General features: G+C 49.7%; 1 protein-coding gene and 1 long non-coding RNA gene across 2 annotated transcripts; one reads left to right on the forward strand and one right to left on the reverse strand.

Moving 5' to 3' along the window:
- Positions 1–39: 39 nt before the first annotated feature.
- Positions 40–5,892, reverse strand: M6PR (mannose-6-phosphate receptor, cation dependent). Its single transcript, XM_068401113.1, has 7 exons — positions 5,812–5,892; positions 4,302–4,475; positions 3,924–4,096; positions 3,728–3,837; positions 3,390–3,520; positions 2,722–2,848; positions 40–2,081 (listed from the first exon to the last, which is right to left on the reverse strand). The coding sequence occupies exons 2-7, from the start codon at positions 4,472–4,474 to the stop codon at positions 1,959–1,961; spliced, it is 837 nt and encodes a 278-aa protein (XP_068257214.1). The 5' UTR covers position 4,475; positions 5,812–5,892; the 3' UTR covers positions 40–1,958.
- A 548-nt stretch (positions 5,893–6,440) lies between these two features.
- Positions 6,441–7,419, forward strand: LOC137663665 (uncharacterized). The gene is made up of 2 exons (XR_011048210.1): positions 6,441–6,578; positions 7,017–7,419. It is a non-coding gene; the product is annotated as an uncharacterized lncRNA (long non-coding RNA).
- Positions 7,420–14,250: the final 6,831 nt, after the last annotated feature.

Below are 14,250 nucleotides of genomic sequence, written 5' to 3' on the forward strand. Positions count from 1 at the left end.
AACCTTCATCAAAAAGTTACTTTTGATTTTTATTGTTGCAGAAAAATACAGAGCATAGGAAAATCTTTCCATCCATAACTACCTGGGCTTTTAAAGTTTGTTTTGAAAGATGTGTGTGTCCCTCCCTCTTAAGCCCTAAGGGAACTGGAGTGATAGAGGGTGGCAGGAAAAAAAACAGGTACTAAGAAGAAGAGATCCATTCCTGGCAAGAGCAGTTCAGGCGCAAGGCACCATACACACTAAGGACTCTTCACCTTTGAGTAAGATGCTCTGGCACCCAAGAAAGCTCCTGTTACATCAGCACAACACTTCACACGTTTTTTTGGTCATTTTATTTTTGAAAGTTGTGTTTTGTACAAAAAAATTACCTTAAACACCACCATGAAAAACAGTACCAACAGACTTAGTGACTTCCTATTTTTCCCATGTTATGAGAAAGATTGGGACTGTAACAAGTCAAAGAAAGCAGGAATTGTTTGCCCACTCTAAACCCAGCAAGAAAGCAGGGCCCCCCCTTTTCCCTCTATGTCACTGTTCAGACTGCTTTGGCAGTATTAAAAATACGTGAACCTTGTCTGTACTCTGCTGTTAACAGTACTGGCTTGCTTATTCACAGTCTCTGCCCTCAAGACTGAGGACAGTTCTCTGCCAGTCTACAATAGGGCAGAATGGGATTGCTTAGTCTAGCCCCTCACATAAAAAGCAATTAGGAATCAAGGTGCCAAGTTCCTGAAGGTTGCCATTAAGTCTTACAACTCAGCTGTACCTGCTTTTCACCAGGGCCCCAGAAAGTCTCTCACTCCCAGCCAGTAGCAGTATGTGAGTACCATCTGCACAGGGCAACTGTCTTAAGACTGGTCTATGCCATGCTTAACGGGACAGTGATTTATGAAAGCTGACCTGTAAGCGCAAGAGTCCCTTATGCGGTTTTTAATGTGTTAGCATTCTTATCCTTGGCTTCTATGATTCCTTTTTTATAAAAATAAATTCTGGTAGCTTCACAGGAAAACCCTCTGCCAAACAAGGAACTTTTGGAGAACATGAAATCACAGTGCTGACAGTGACAGAGCTGTGTGGGCAGTCACCTTGGGAAGCTTGTAACAGAACTTGTGGCAGCTACCTGTCTCATTATGCCTTGATGTCAGTTTGTTTCAGCAAATGTTCCCTTTACTTAGCAGCGTGTCATTTCCTTTTGCTTCTCAATGATTGAGACAATATTTTGACTGAACTGGAAAGTCATGAAACCATATTTAACTCCTACAGTTTTTTAGCATTGCCCCTCTCCAGTCTGAGAGGATGGCATGCATCCCTTTACATCTGTTGAAGGAAACTGGTGTGTACTCTTCAACATATTGCCATTAGGAAAAGAAAAGACTGCAGAGGTGCTAATACCTCTTCCACCCACCCAGAGTCCAGCATAGAGCACTCTGTGCAGGTTATGCTGCTCAAAACAGTGCACAACAGTGCAGAAGTTAGAAAAGCTGAAAATTAATTCAAAGAAAAATAATTCCAGTGTCTTACAGATCCTGTAAACCCCAGGGAAAAAAAGACACCAAAGATCCCTCCTACAGCCTCAGCTGTCTTAACCCACTACCTCCTTTTCCTTCCCCTTTCTGCATCCATCCATGGCCATTTTTTCCTCTTAGTGATTCATGTCGCATTCCTGCTCAGTGCTGAATGCTCATATTGCTTTCTTGTTGTCTTCTACTCAATTCTCAGCACTTTTTCCCCCTCCAGCTCTGCTGCATAAAAACCTAAACTAGCATTATATTCATAAGACATGCCACCAGGGACCAGTGCTGTTCACACCCAGAGGCATCCATGGGACTTGGCACACCAGAGACAGCAAAAGCAAATAGCGTAAAGAAAATCAAAAGTGAGAGAACTGGCTGGGAGGCACCTGGCTAAACAAGCACTGGGGGGAGATGGGGAGAAAAGAACTCAGTGTTGAAAGCCTGTCACATTGGTAGCAAGTGGTCATCCCGTTCTTCTGACTCCTCACCCAGCTGGTCATCACCCACACCACGGTATGCAGCTGGTGCATTTCGAGGCTTGGATCGGCAGACAAAGTCACAGCCATCCTACAAGCACAGGATATTGCACCAGAATCAGACTGTATACAATTGACTCAGCATCCAAAGCAAAGCAGCCTCTCTGATTTCTCTTTTGCTAAGGGATTATGCCTATCCCTGTGCTATCTGGGACAGGTCCCCAAAACCTGTCTTGACAAGAGAAGCACACACACAAACATCCTACTCAGTCTTGAAAGCTCTGGGCGTACTGATTAACAGTATGCAGCAACATGAGGCTGAGATGAGAATGGAGGACAAATGGCACTGCCAACGGTGACCAAGGAAGGGTGTCAGGGAGTCGGACATGAACATTTCATAGTCCCCAGCTTAACATTCCTAACTGGAAAACATTAACTACTAATGAGCATGTGTTCTAGTTTGTCATGTAGCAATCACAGGACATCAGCAGGGAATCAGTCTCAGCAAGAATTCAAAAACAGAGTACTCACACACACACAAAAACACCCCACCCCACCACACTAAAAAAAAAAAACAAAAACCTACAGACATCCTCCTCTTCTGACTTAAGGTACACTACCCTGGTGGTAGGTCTACCCAAGAGACATAGTCCACAAAACCAAGGCAGATGCTGTTTTCTCCTGTCCTAACATATGGGCCAGGCTGGGAATATACAGGGATTTTCACTCACCGCCACCAAATTGCCCAGATCTTGCCAGAAGGCAAAGTGAGGAAACTGCTCCATGCCCTTTGCTCCCACTACAAGGCGCTGGTAGAGGAACCCACCAATGATGTAGACTGCAATCAGTGAAGCAAACCTGGAGCGCAGAATTAAAAATCAGTGCTGATGAAATCCTATAGGCAACCTTTTCTGAGCCAGCTGCCTGCCTCAGGTTGGTACTGGAGCCAGTAGCTGAGCACCACTCAAGAACAGAGCTATAAACAAGAGAACAGACCAGAAAAGGTCCCAAAAATATTGATCTGCTAGTATAAATCTTTCAGCAGCATTCCATGAAGTAGTTCCTCTAAGCACAAATGCAGAAAATCAGTCAAGGCTCCTGGTCTGAATTCCCAGCTCTGGCAAAGAGCTGTTGTACAGTTTTAGGAAGCCACATCTTCCATGTTTTGGTGCACTTGACTGTAAACTATGAAGGAGGATGTCTACAGGGAACAGAGCAGCTCTGAAGCATCATGCCTTGACCAAGAGCTTTAGTCCAAAAAGCTCATAGGCACAGTAACATCTAATGGTGGCTGTGGCTAGGTATACTACAATCGTCTAGTCTAGTACAGCATTTGCTACATTTCTAAATGACACTGGAGATCATGGCCCAGCCACGAACAGCTCTTCCCATGACTCACGTGATCAGTAGAATGGAGCCAACGCTGAGGTGGGAATCCTCAGCTGGACAAGCAACACTGCTGTCCATCTCAAAGAGGTAGAAACACTCCTGCTCCTTTTCCCGCTCTTCCGAAATAATGCTGAATGAACTCTGCAATTTGGGAAAAGTTAAGTCATGTGAAAATATGCCCAGGCATGCTGAACTTCACCAGAAGACAGCTTTATCAGCGTTGGTACAGCTAGACAACAGACACTGAAGGACAGAAGAAAACCTTGCTGCCTCTTCAAAGCCCTTCTGCTTATAAACAACTGTTTGTCTGGCAGCCTCCCGCTCCTCTCCCCCTCGTATGTCACTCACCGCTGTAACTCCCCGCTTGCAAGAAATCATTATCACAGCTCTTCTCTTCTCACCACTGCAGTGCGTGCCATATGAATCACCTCCTTTATAAATCAGCATGATCCAGTCACCTGCCAAGAGAGAAACAATATAGGCTGCAAATCCAGATCAGGAGGTGAAAGGCAGATACTAAGAAAAGTATTGAGTGGAATCTCACTTCCATTGAAGACCTGGGTTTCATTGATTCTTCCTATCACTGTGGTCTTTCCATTCTGTCTATTTGTTTGCACCAGGCCACCAAAATCATGCAAGGTGCTGTTGACCTCCCTGCACACCCTGAAGTGGTAGATGTAGTTTTCTGTTTTGCCTTCCTCCACAGTCACGTTAAACCTGCAGCAGGAAGAGGACAGAACAGACAGCCCATAAGATTACAAAGAACAGGGCTCAGAGCAGTGGACACTCAAGACCTGGAAGCCAGTCACAGCCCATATTAACAGAAAAGCCCATTATGCAGTGTGGCCCCAAATTTTCCCCTCCCCTTGGCCTAAGGGTAGGCACTGCACAGCCCCGAGGCCTGCAGGGTGTTGTACTGTACCTCAGTTGGCTCAGGGGCTCTAGTTTCTCCAGCAGGGCTCTTTCCATTTGTGACTCACTGCTCTCGTTGCCAAGCACATCGCAGCTCTTCTCTTTCGACTGTTCAGCCCCCACACTGACAGCAAGGGCCATAAAGACTACCAGCACAGCAGAGGTACAGCAAGGTGATGACATCCTGAACACACACCACAGAGAACACAGAGGATTAACTGTTTCAGCTCCCTGCAGACTAACTTCAGGGTCATGGAGTCAATGATTGGCCACTTCCTCAGTCCTGACTGCAAAAAGGAGAAGTCAAAATCTAGAAACATCTCCCAGTTCTCAAAAGACACTAAATCTGAATCTCTTGCATAGTCGAAGAGAATTCACTGGGCTGATTTTGGATTCTTTTGCCTTGGGACCACAAAAAGTTATGCTGCTGAGCACTTTAATTAGCATTGATTCAGCCAGAGCAAAGCCCAGCAGGCTGAACGCTGGAGTGAGTTTCAGGCATAAGCCATTGTTCCTTATTGCATCGCACTGAGAAGCCAGTCAGCAGAAAATGATTTACCAGGCCTCTAATCAATCCTCTTTGCAGCTCTTGTGTGAAGAGCCACTGTGATTAGTCAGGCTCTGTTTGTTCAAGCGCCTTAATAATTACAATTATGTTATCTTTCTAGTGCTACTTTAGCTGAGAAACTGAAAGTGTTTAATGATGCTAAGCTGCAACTTCATGGAACAGTTTTCTTCTGTTTACATGGGAAAGAAGGGAAGGAGGAAACAGAGGTGTCCTACGTAAGATCCAACCGAACAGGCAGTAATTAAGATAATAATGAAATCTAGAAGATTTGGCTTTTAGGTTCATGCTAAAATCACCTACGAAACATTCAGTGATTGCACCAGCCACCCACAGTGGTGCAACAGATTCCCCTCTGCTTCTCCCACCGCAGATTTCAGCAAAGCTCCGGATGCTGGCGGAAGGCAGCCCACAGACCTGCAATAAACGAGCTCCTGGCTGCGGCTAGACAGAGCCTTCCAGAGGGACAACCTGGACTTCACAACTACCCCCAACCTGTGTGGATGGAGCCCATCGTGACAGCTTACAACTGCCAAGCCAGCACTCTGCTCGCCACGGAGGTCAGATGCAAACGTGACGAGGTCAGACACGCTCAAACGAGGAAGCCCGTGACACAAGAACTCGTGACCCGTGTCCCTCAAAAACAGAAGGCAGAACCCTGCTCGCAGCAGCCGCCACGGCTTCTCCGGGCTGCTGACCGGCAAACGCTTCACTTGCACACCGGCTGGAGTGAACAGCGGCGGGGCGACGCGGTAATCTTCCCCTTGGCCGGTTACGCTCCGGCACATAGCCTCGGAGGCTGCTGCCGCTGCCCAGCGCTGGGGACGGAGCCGCCCGCCCGGGGCAGGGCGCGGCCTCACCCCCGCCGCTCTCCACCTCCCGCCCGCCCGCCGCCGGAGCGCCACCTCCCCGCGGCCCCCGCCCCGCCGGCCGCAGCCCGCCCCGCCGCACCTACCTGCTGCCGCACCGGCCCCGGCCGCCGCGCCGCCCGGCCTCCCCCCGCCGCGCACGGGCACGGGCACAGCCACGGCCGCCCGTACGGAAGAGCGATCCGCCGCTCACGGGCAGCCCATGCTGCGCGCCCGGCGGTGACGGGGCGGCCCGGGTACCGCAGGCGCGGACGGCTCCCCTCGCCCACCCCGTGAACCGGAAGCAGGAAGAGCGTAGCGGAACTGGCGCTCTTCGCCAATAGGAGCCCGGGAGCCGCCGGGATCGCAACGCCCACTAGTGATTCCTCAGCGAATGAGGAGCGGTGGTGGAAAGGGGCGGCTTCTAAAGCCCTCCCCAGCCTATAACGGGGGCGGCTCCTGAGCCCGCCTTCTTCCTCTTCTCCCTCCAATGGGCGGTGAAAAAAGGCGTGAAGATCCCACCTCCCCTCGCTTCTCCTCCAGTGAACGATGAGGGCAGCAGAAAGGAGTCCCGTGGCGCCCGCCGACTAACCCCTCCCATCCGAGAGCCACCGCGGAGCGCCGTCTCGAGGCGGGAGCAGCTCGCCCAATGGTGGGGAAGCACGCCCCGCCCCGCGCCCCGCGCCCCGCCCCGCGCCCCGCCCCGCGCCCCGCCCCACCCCGCAGGCGCCAGAGGCCGTGAGGCGGTCGGAGTTGGTGCGGCGGCGGAGGGGTCTGGCCATCGTCGGGGTGCCGGCCCTCGGTATGGGGCTGGCCCTCGTCGGGGTGCCGGCCCTCGGCGAGGTGCTGGGCCTCAGCGCGGGGCCGGCGCCCAGTAAGTGCCCGGCTGGCAGTCACCCGGTCCCAGCGCTTTGTAACTGTTCCACCTAGGCCGAACTCTCACCTCAGGCCTTCGGGAGGGGGGGGTTCGGGTCACCTGCAGGCAGGTGAGCATGCCAGTATCCCCAGCACCACGAAGCCATTGCTGGCCTTTCCCCTCACTGCCTCGGTCACAGGCAGTAGGCCAGCACTGTCCTTTCCCACCCCGCGCCGTGCACCTCCAGAGTGACTTCGTGTTAAACAAGCACGGTGAAACGGTTGGGGGCCCCAAGAACAAGGAGGATGCTGTAAATACCTTAGGCATTCAACTAACCTAGTTATATAAATAAACAAAGAGGAGCCTTTTATTTTAATTTAGAGGGGTATATCTCACTTCAGGCAACTGGGCCTTGAAAAGATAGTTTCTAATTAGGATGGCTGTATTTCACTTCAGACAACTTGGCCTTGGGAAAACAGAGGCACAGAAACCTAAAGATAAGGGAGTTGCAACAGCTGCCTTGAAGGACATAATCTACATGACCTACGTCATCCATGGACCGAGTTTGCGCAGAAGCACAGGTCAGTCATCGAACACAGTGAGGAAGACTACAAGCCTTCATCTGAAGACCCCTGACGACCACCAGAGAAAACAACTGCGCATGCGGAACGGACATTTACATATATTAATAAGTTCTGAGAAATCTTATGATTCTGCAAATGAGTTCTTGGGAATCTTATGACTAGGTATGACTTTATGGTATATATTCTCTGAAAATTTGCAAAACCGGTGGAGCACTCATGGTGGATAATCCCCAGTGCTGCCCAGCACTGCAATAAAGAATGCCTGCTTAATAACACTCCAGTGTTACAGAGTTTTCTTTCGGACTCCTTACCCAGCCGCACCTAGCTTCCCACTTCGGTGAGGAAAGTTAGAAAGCAAGGGGGTTTGGAGATTTCCGATTATTGTATCAACGGGAGGCCATTGTTTGTCAAACTGCTTTGTGGCCTTGATCCATCTGATTTCGTCCCCGCCTGACATGCTGTTTTGTTATTCTTTGGAATAAAGGTGTCTCCTCCACTTCCTGCAAGTTTTGCCCCTGCAGAGGAATTCCAGGTTCAGCTGATCATGCACAAGGTTGGTGGACTTGAGCATCATGAGTATAATTAATAAAGCTATAAATGATTTGACACTGGCATATTTAAAGAGCATTTCTTAAGTCAGGCCCCCACTGTGATGGTAAGAGAGTCCATTTTCCAGGGCTTTGTTATTGGAAGGGGTGGATATTCTTTGCCAGAGCTCTGACACTTTTGCATCTTTTAGTTAAGAAAGAAATGCTGGATTTAGTGAACTTGTGAACATGGTAGAGAGGCCACTTGTTTGAGAGGGATTTGGGAGGCTTCCCTGTGGTATGCTGCTTCAGTAGTGAGGAACTGGGAAGGAGCATTGTTGGCTTCTGGAAAAATGATCGATTTGGTCCTGCTGTGATTCGTGTCACAGACAGCTGCAGAGGTCAGATTTATTTATATGCACACTTAGCTATTAACAGCGTGTTGCCTGCATGCCCTCCTACGGTGCAATTGCTTCCTCTCTATTTCCTGTCCAAACTAAGAACTCAACACTGATGTTCAAGAGAAAATGGTAAAACACATCAAAACAGAGCTCTTAATTCTTCCCTGCCAACGTTCACTTCTCCACTTGTTCACAAATAACACCACCTTCGTGATCACACTGGCGCTGCAGGCAGCCTGCAGTGCCTTTGGCCACGGTGTTTTCCCCTTGGTCTGGGCACTTAAGCAGTGTCTGAATCTTGTTGGTTTCTTTCGAGCCACACTGATTACATTCCCAGCAAAGCTCTTATCATGACTATAGCAAATTCCCCTTCTCTGGGCTTGACAGCTCTCTTTAGGCTTCTCTAATATCTGTTCAAAGGATTCAGGAGAGACTTTCTTCCTGTTGTGTTGCTCTGCTCTTTTCTGCTTTCCCCTTCCTTCCACGTACAGACTCCCTGGCTTGCTGTCTACAGGCCCTACACAGGTTTGGAAGGAATCTTGTGAGTGCAATGTGCCATCCTCAGAGGCGAGTGTGTGATGGAGGAATTTGCATAAATATCCAATCCATGCCTTCCTAGACATGTGCATTGTAAAAATTGGTTACAACACTCTATATCAAGCTAAGCATCCTCCTGGGCATCACTTCTCAAATTTACAGCATGTCATCAGGATGGGGAGGAATCATTCCTGTCCTAGAACTGAAAACCATGGCAAACTCCTTTGTTTGCCAGGCAATTCTTGTAAATGAACTGTATCAGTGAGGAAGATGTACAGCCTGAGCCTGGCAAACATAGAATGATAGAATCATAGAATGGTTTGGGTTGGAACAGACCTTAAAGATCATCTAGTTCCACCCCCCCTGCCACAGGCAGGGACACCTTCTTCTAGACCAGGTTGCTCAAAGCCTCATCCAACCTGTCCTTAAACACTGACAGGGAAGGGACATCCACAACTTCTCTGGGCAACCTGTTCCAGTGTCTCACCACCCTCACAGTACAGAATTTCTTCCTAATATTTAATCTAAATCTACCCTCTTTCAGTTTAAAACCGTTACCCCTCGTCCTATCACTACACACCCTTGTAAAAAGTCCCTCTCCAGCTTTCCTGCAGGCCCCCTTCAGGTATTGGAAGGCTGCTATAAGGTCTCCCCGGAACCTTCTCTTCGCCAGGCTGAACAAGCCCAACTCTCTCAGGAGAGGTGCTCCAGCCCTCTGATCATCTTCGTGGCCCTCCTCTGGACTCGCTCCAACAGTTCCATGTCCTTCTTATGTTGGGGGCCCCAGAGCTGGATGCAGTACTCCAGGTGGGGTCTCACAAGAGTGGAGTAGAGGCGCAGAATCACCTCCCTCAACCTGCTGGCCACACTGCTTTTGATGCAGCCCAGGATACGGCTGGTTTTCTGGGCTGCAAGCGCATGTTGCTGGCTCATGTTGAGCTTCTCATCAACCATCACCCCAGGTCCTTCTCCTCAGGGCTGCTCTCAATCCATTCTCTGCCCAGCCTGTATTTGTGCTTGGGATTGCCCCAACCCACATGTAGGACCTTGCACTTGGCCTTGTTGAACTTCATGCGGTTCTCGCAGGCCCAGCTCTCAAGCCTGTCAAGGTCCCTCTGGATGGCATCCCTTCCCTCCATCGTGTCGACCACACCGCACAGCTTGGTGTTGTCGGCAAATTTGCTGAGGGAGCACTCAATCGCACTGTCCGTGTCACCAACAAAGATGTTAAACAGCACCAGTCCCAATAGCGACCCCTGAGGAATTCCACTCGTCACTGGTCTCCACAAACATCTCCAATCTGAGCATGAACTGGAAGGGATCAGAATCTGGTTCAAAACAAAAATCAACCATTCATGCAGCTAAGAGGTTTCACAGGATGCTAGAAGCATCAGTACTCCCCACCATTCTCAGCAGTGGTCAATTTTCACTACTTCAGAAGAAAACTATCCTTCCCTGCTATTGCTGACCATGGAGTCACAGAATGGTTGAGGTCGGAAGGGACCTCTCAAGGTCATCTGGTCCAAGCCCTTGCTCAAGCAGGGCCACCTACAGCCAGTTGCCCATGACCGTGTCCACACGATTCCCATGGAGGGAGACCCCACAACTTCTCCGGCCAACCTGTGCCAGCGTTCAGTCACCCTCACAGTAAAGAAGTGTTTCCTCATGTTCAGAGGGAACCTCCTGTGTTTCAGTTTGTGCCCATTGCTCTGGTCCTGTCACTGGGCACCACTGAAAAGAGCCTGGCTCTTCCTGTACCCTTCCTTCAGGTATTTATATACATCCTCCCCAAGACGTCTCTTTTCCAAGCTAAACAGTCCCAGCTCTCTCAGCCTTTCCTCGTAGGAGAGATACTCCAGTCCTGTCATCATCTTTGTGGCCCTTTGCTAGACTCTCTCCAGTATGTCCATGTCTCTCTTGTACTGATGCTGTTGAGATTTTGACTCAGAGGGTCTTGGGGGATGCCAGCTCTTAGTGCCTGCTGGTGTCTCAAGCACATTCACACTGGGTGTTGGGTGTAGAAAGACTTCCCAGTAGAAGTGTCCAAAGCTCACACGGCTTCCTTCTCAAACCCATGCTGTCCACCTCTACTTCACTTTTGACAACTGTCGGGCTGCCAATTTGCCATAGCCATTGCATATCCCACTTTTCACTTTCACAGAATCACAGAATCACAGAATCACAGAATCACAGAATGGTTAGGGTTGGATGGGACCTCTGGAGATCATCTAGTCCAAACCCTTGCTAAAGTAGGTTCATCTAGACCATGTTGCACAGGGTCGTGTCAAGGCGGGTTTTAAATATCTACAGAGAAGGAGACTTCACAACGTTCCTGGGCAGCCTGTTCCAGTGCTCTGTCACCATCAAAGTAAAGTTTTTCCTCATACTCAGATGGAACATCCCATGTTTCGGTTTGTGCCCATTGCCCCTTGTCCTGTCGCTGGGGACCACTGAGAAGAGTCTGGCCCCCTCCTCTTGACATCTGCCCTTAAGGTTTTTGTAAGAATTTATAAGATCCGCCCTCAGTCTCCTCCAGGATAAACAGACACAACTCTCTCAGCCTCTCCTCATAAGAGGGGTGCTCCAGTCCTCTAATCATCTTTGTAGCCCTGTGCTGGACTCTCTCCAGTAGTTCCTTGTCTTTCTTGAACGGGGGAGCCCAGAACTGGACACAGTACTCCAGATGTGGCCTCACTAGGGCAGTGTAGAGGGGCAGGATAACCTCCCTTGGCCTGCTGTCCACACTCTTCCTAATGCACCCCAGGATACCATTGGACTTCCTGGCCACAAGGGCACATTGCTGGCTCATGGTGAACTTGTTGTCCACCAGGACTCCCAGGTCCTTCTCTGCAGAGCTGCTTTCCAGCAGGTCAACCCCCAACCTGTACTGGTGCATGGGGTTATTCCTCCCTAGGTGCAAGACCCTACACTTGCCTTGGTTGAACTTCATTAGGTTCCTCTCCACCCAGCTCTCTAGCCTGTCCAGGTCTCACTGAATGGCAGCACAGCCTTCTGATGTATTGGCCACTCCTCCCAGCATTGTGTCATCACCAAACTTGCTGAGTATACACTCTGTCCCTTCATCCAGTTCATTGATGAATAAATTAAACAAGACTGGAGCCAGTACTGACCGCTGGGGAACACCACTAGCTACAGGCCTCCAGCTTCTGTGCCACTGATCACAACCCTCTGAGCTCTGCCATTCAGCCAGTTCTCAATCCACCTCACTGTCCACTCATCTAACCCACACTTCCTAAGCTTTCCTATGAGGATGTTATGGGAGACAGTATCAAAAGCCTTGCTGAAGTCAAGGTAGACAACATCCACTGCTCTCCCCTCATCTACCCAGCCAGTCATGCCATCATAGAAGGCCATCAGATTGGTCAAGCATGATTTCCTCAAGTTGACTACTCCTGATAACCTTCTTTTCCTCCGCATGCTTAGAGATGGCATCCAGAACGAGCTGTTCCACCACCTTTCCAGGGATGGAGGTGAGGCTGACCAGCCTGTAGTTTCCTGGGTCCTCCTTCTTGCCCTTTTTGAAGACTGGGGTGACATTAGCTTTCCTCCAGTCCTCAGGCACCTCTCCTGTTCTCCATGACCTTTCAAAGATGATGGAGAGTGGCTTGGCAATAACATCTGCCAGCTCCCTCAGCACTCGTGGGTGCATCCCATCAGGACCCATAGATTTATGGGTGTCCAGTTTGCCTAAATGATCTCTGACCTGATCCTCCTCAACCAAGGGAAAGTCTTCCATTCTCCAGACTTTCTCTCGTACCTCCAGGGCCTGGGATTCTTGAGCGCTTGCCTTAGTAGTAAAGACTGAAGTAAAGGCAGCATTCAGTAGCTCCGCCTTCTCTGCATCCTCTGTCACCAGGGCACACTTCTCATTCAGCAGCAGGCCCACATTTTCCCTAGTCTTCCTTTTGCTGCTGATGTGCTTGAAGAAGGCCTTTTTGATGCCCCTTGTCAGATTTGATTCCAAGTGGTCCTTAGCCTTCCTTGTCACATCCCTGCATAGTCTGACAGCCTTCCTATATTCCTCCCAAGTGGCCTGTCCCTTTTTCCACATTCTATAGATTTCCTTCTTCAATTTGATTTTTGCCAGAAGCTCCTTGCTCATCCATGCAGGTGTCCTGCCCCCTTTGCTTGATTTCTTACTCATAGGAATGCACTGATCTTGAGCCTGGAGGAAGTGATGCTTGAATATTAACCAGCTTTCTTGGACCACCCTACCTTCTAGAGCCCTAACCCACAGGATACCCCCAAGTACATTCTTGAAGAGGCCAAAGTTTGCTCTCCTGAAGTCCAGGGTTGTAACCCTACTTATTGCCCTGCTTCTGCCATGCAGGACCACGAGCTCCACCATCTCTGCAGCCAAGGCTACCCCCAGCCTTCACGTCCCCAACCAGACCTTCTTTATTTGTTAGCACAAGGTCCAGCAGCACACCTCTCCATGTTGGCTTCTCCACTACCTGTGTCAAAATGTTATCGTCAACGCTCTGCAGGAACCTCCTGGACTGTGGGTGCCTAGCAGTGTTGTCTTTCCAGCAGGTATCAGGGTGATTGAAGCCCCCCATGCGAACCAGGGACTGTGATCATGAGGCTACTTCCAGCTGCCTGTAGAAGGCCTCATCTACTTCCTCTTCCTGGTCAGATGGCCTGCAGTAAACCCCTACAACAGTGTCACCTGTATTAGCCTGCCCCTTAATTCTTACCCATAAGCTCTCAACTCATTCTTCATCCACCCCTAGGCAGAGCTCGATACATTCCAGTTGCTCTCTGACATAAAGGGCCACTCCACCTCCTCACCTTGCTGGCCTGTCCTTCCTAAAAAGTACGTACCCATCCATGACAGCATTCCAGTCATGTGAGCTATCCCACCATGTCTCTGTAATTGCAATGAGATCATGGCCCTGCAACTGCACATAGAACTCCAGTTCTTCCTACTTATTCCCCATGCTGCAGGTGTTGGTGTACAGGCATTCCAGAGAGGTAGTTGAGCACGCAGGTTTCCCAGGAGAGGTGCAAGAGGATCCACCATATCTAGACATACCCTTGAGGCGGTTGGCCTTCTTGTTCCTATCTTGGGAGACAGCTAAGGAACATTTCTTGCTGTTCTGATTGGCCTGGCTTATTGCTCTGTTGGAAGCTACGGCATGAGCATTGCCACACTGGACCCCACCCTGCACGTACTTCAGGTTAAAGCCCACCTCACCAAGTTACTTGTACTCTCACTATTCACCTTTTTCAGCTTGTGCTTTTGCTATCCACCTGCTTCTGTCCTGAGAGGGAGCTCTTCAGAGTGACACACATTCTCACAATTACTATGTCAGTGTAATCACAGCCTCTTGCATTGGCAACAATTAGAATACCCACGAACTTTGTGATTAATCACGTCTTCCACTAATGGCTGTTCTAAAGACATCCCTCATCAGGTTTGGAAATGGAAGTTGTTGCACTTCCACTGCTCTCCATTCTGTTATAAATTTGGTTATTTTGAGCAGCTAGAGACAGAGGTTGCAACTTCACATTTCTTGTGTTCTGAATGTAGCCTCAGGTTTCCTGTTTCACAGGCGTTGAGCCCTGTCGCTCAACAGTCGGATCGAAACATCTTGTCATACGTACTCTTTGCTTTGGC

This window comes from Nyctibius grandis, chromosome 5, assembly GCF_013368605.1.
Source record: "Nyctibius grandis isolate bNycGra1 chromosome 5, bNycGra1.pri, whole genome shotgun sequence".
NCBI classification, from domain to species: Eukaryota; Metazoa; Chordata; class Aves; order Nyctibiiformes; family Nyctibiidae; genus Nyctibius; species Nyctibius grandis.

Bases quoted from the DNA above. Each gene is read 5' to 3' on its own strand.
- M6PR (XM_068401113.1), bottom strand. From the start codon at position 4,474: ATGTCATCACCTTGCTGTACCTCTGCTGTGCTGGTAGTCTTTATGGCC. The intron at 4,097-4,301 runs GTACAGTACAAC...TTCCTGCTGCAG, and splicing joins GAGCCCCTGAGCCAACTGAG to GTTTAACGTGACTGTGGAGG. The intron at 2,849-3,389 runs GTGAGTCATGGG...TCTGCGCTCCAG, and splicing joins GGCTCCATTCTACTGATCAC to GTTTGCTTCACTGATTGCAG.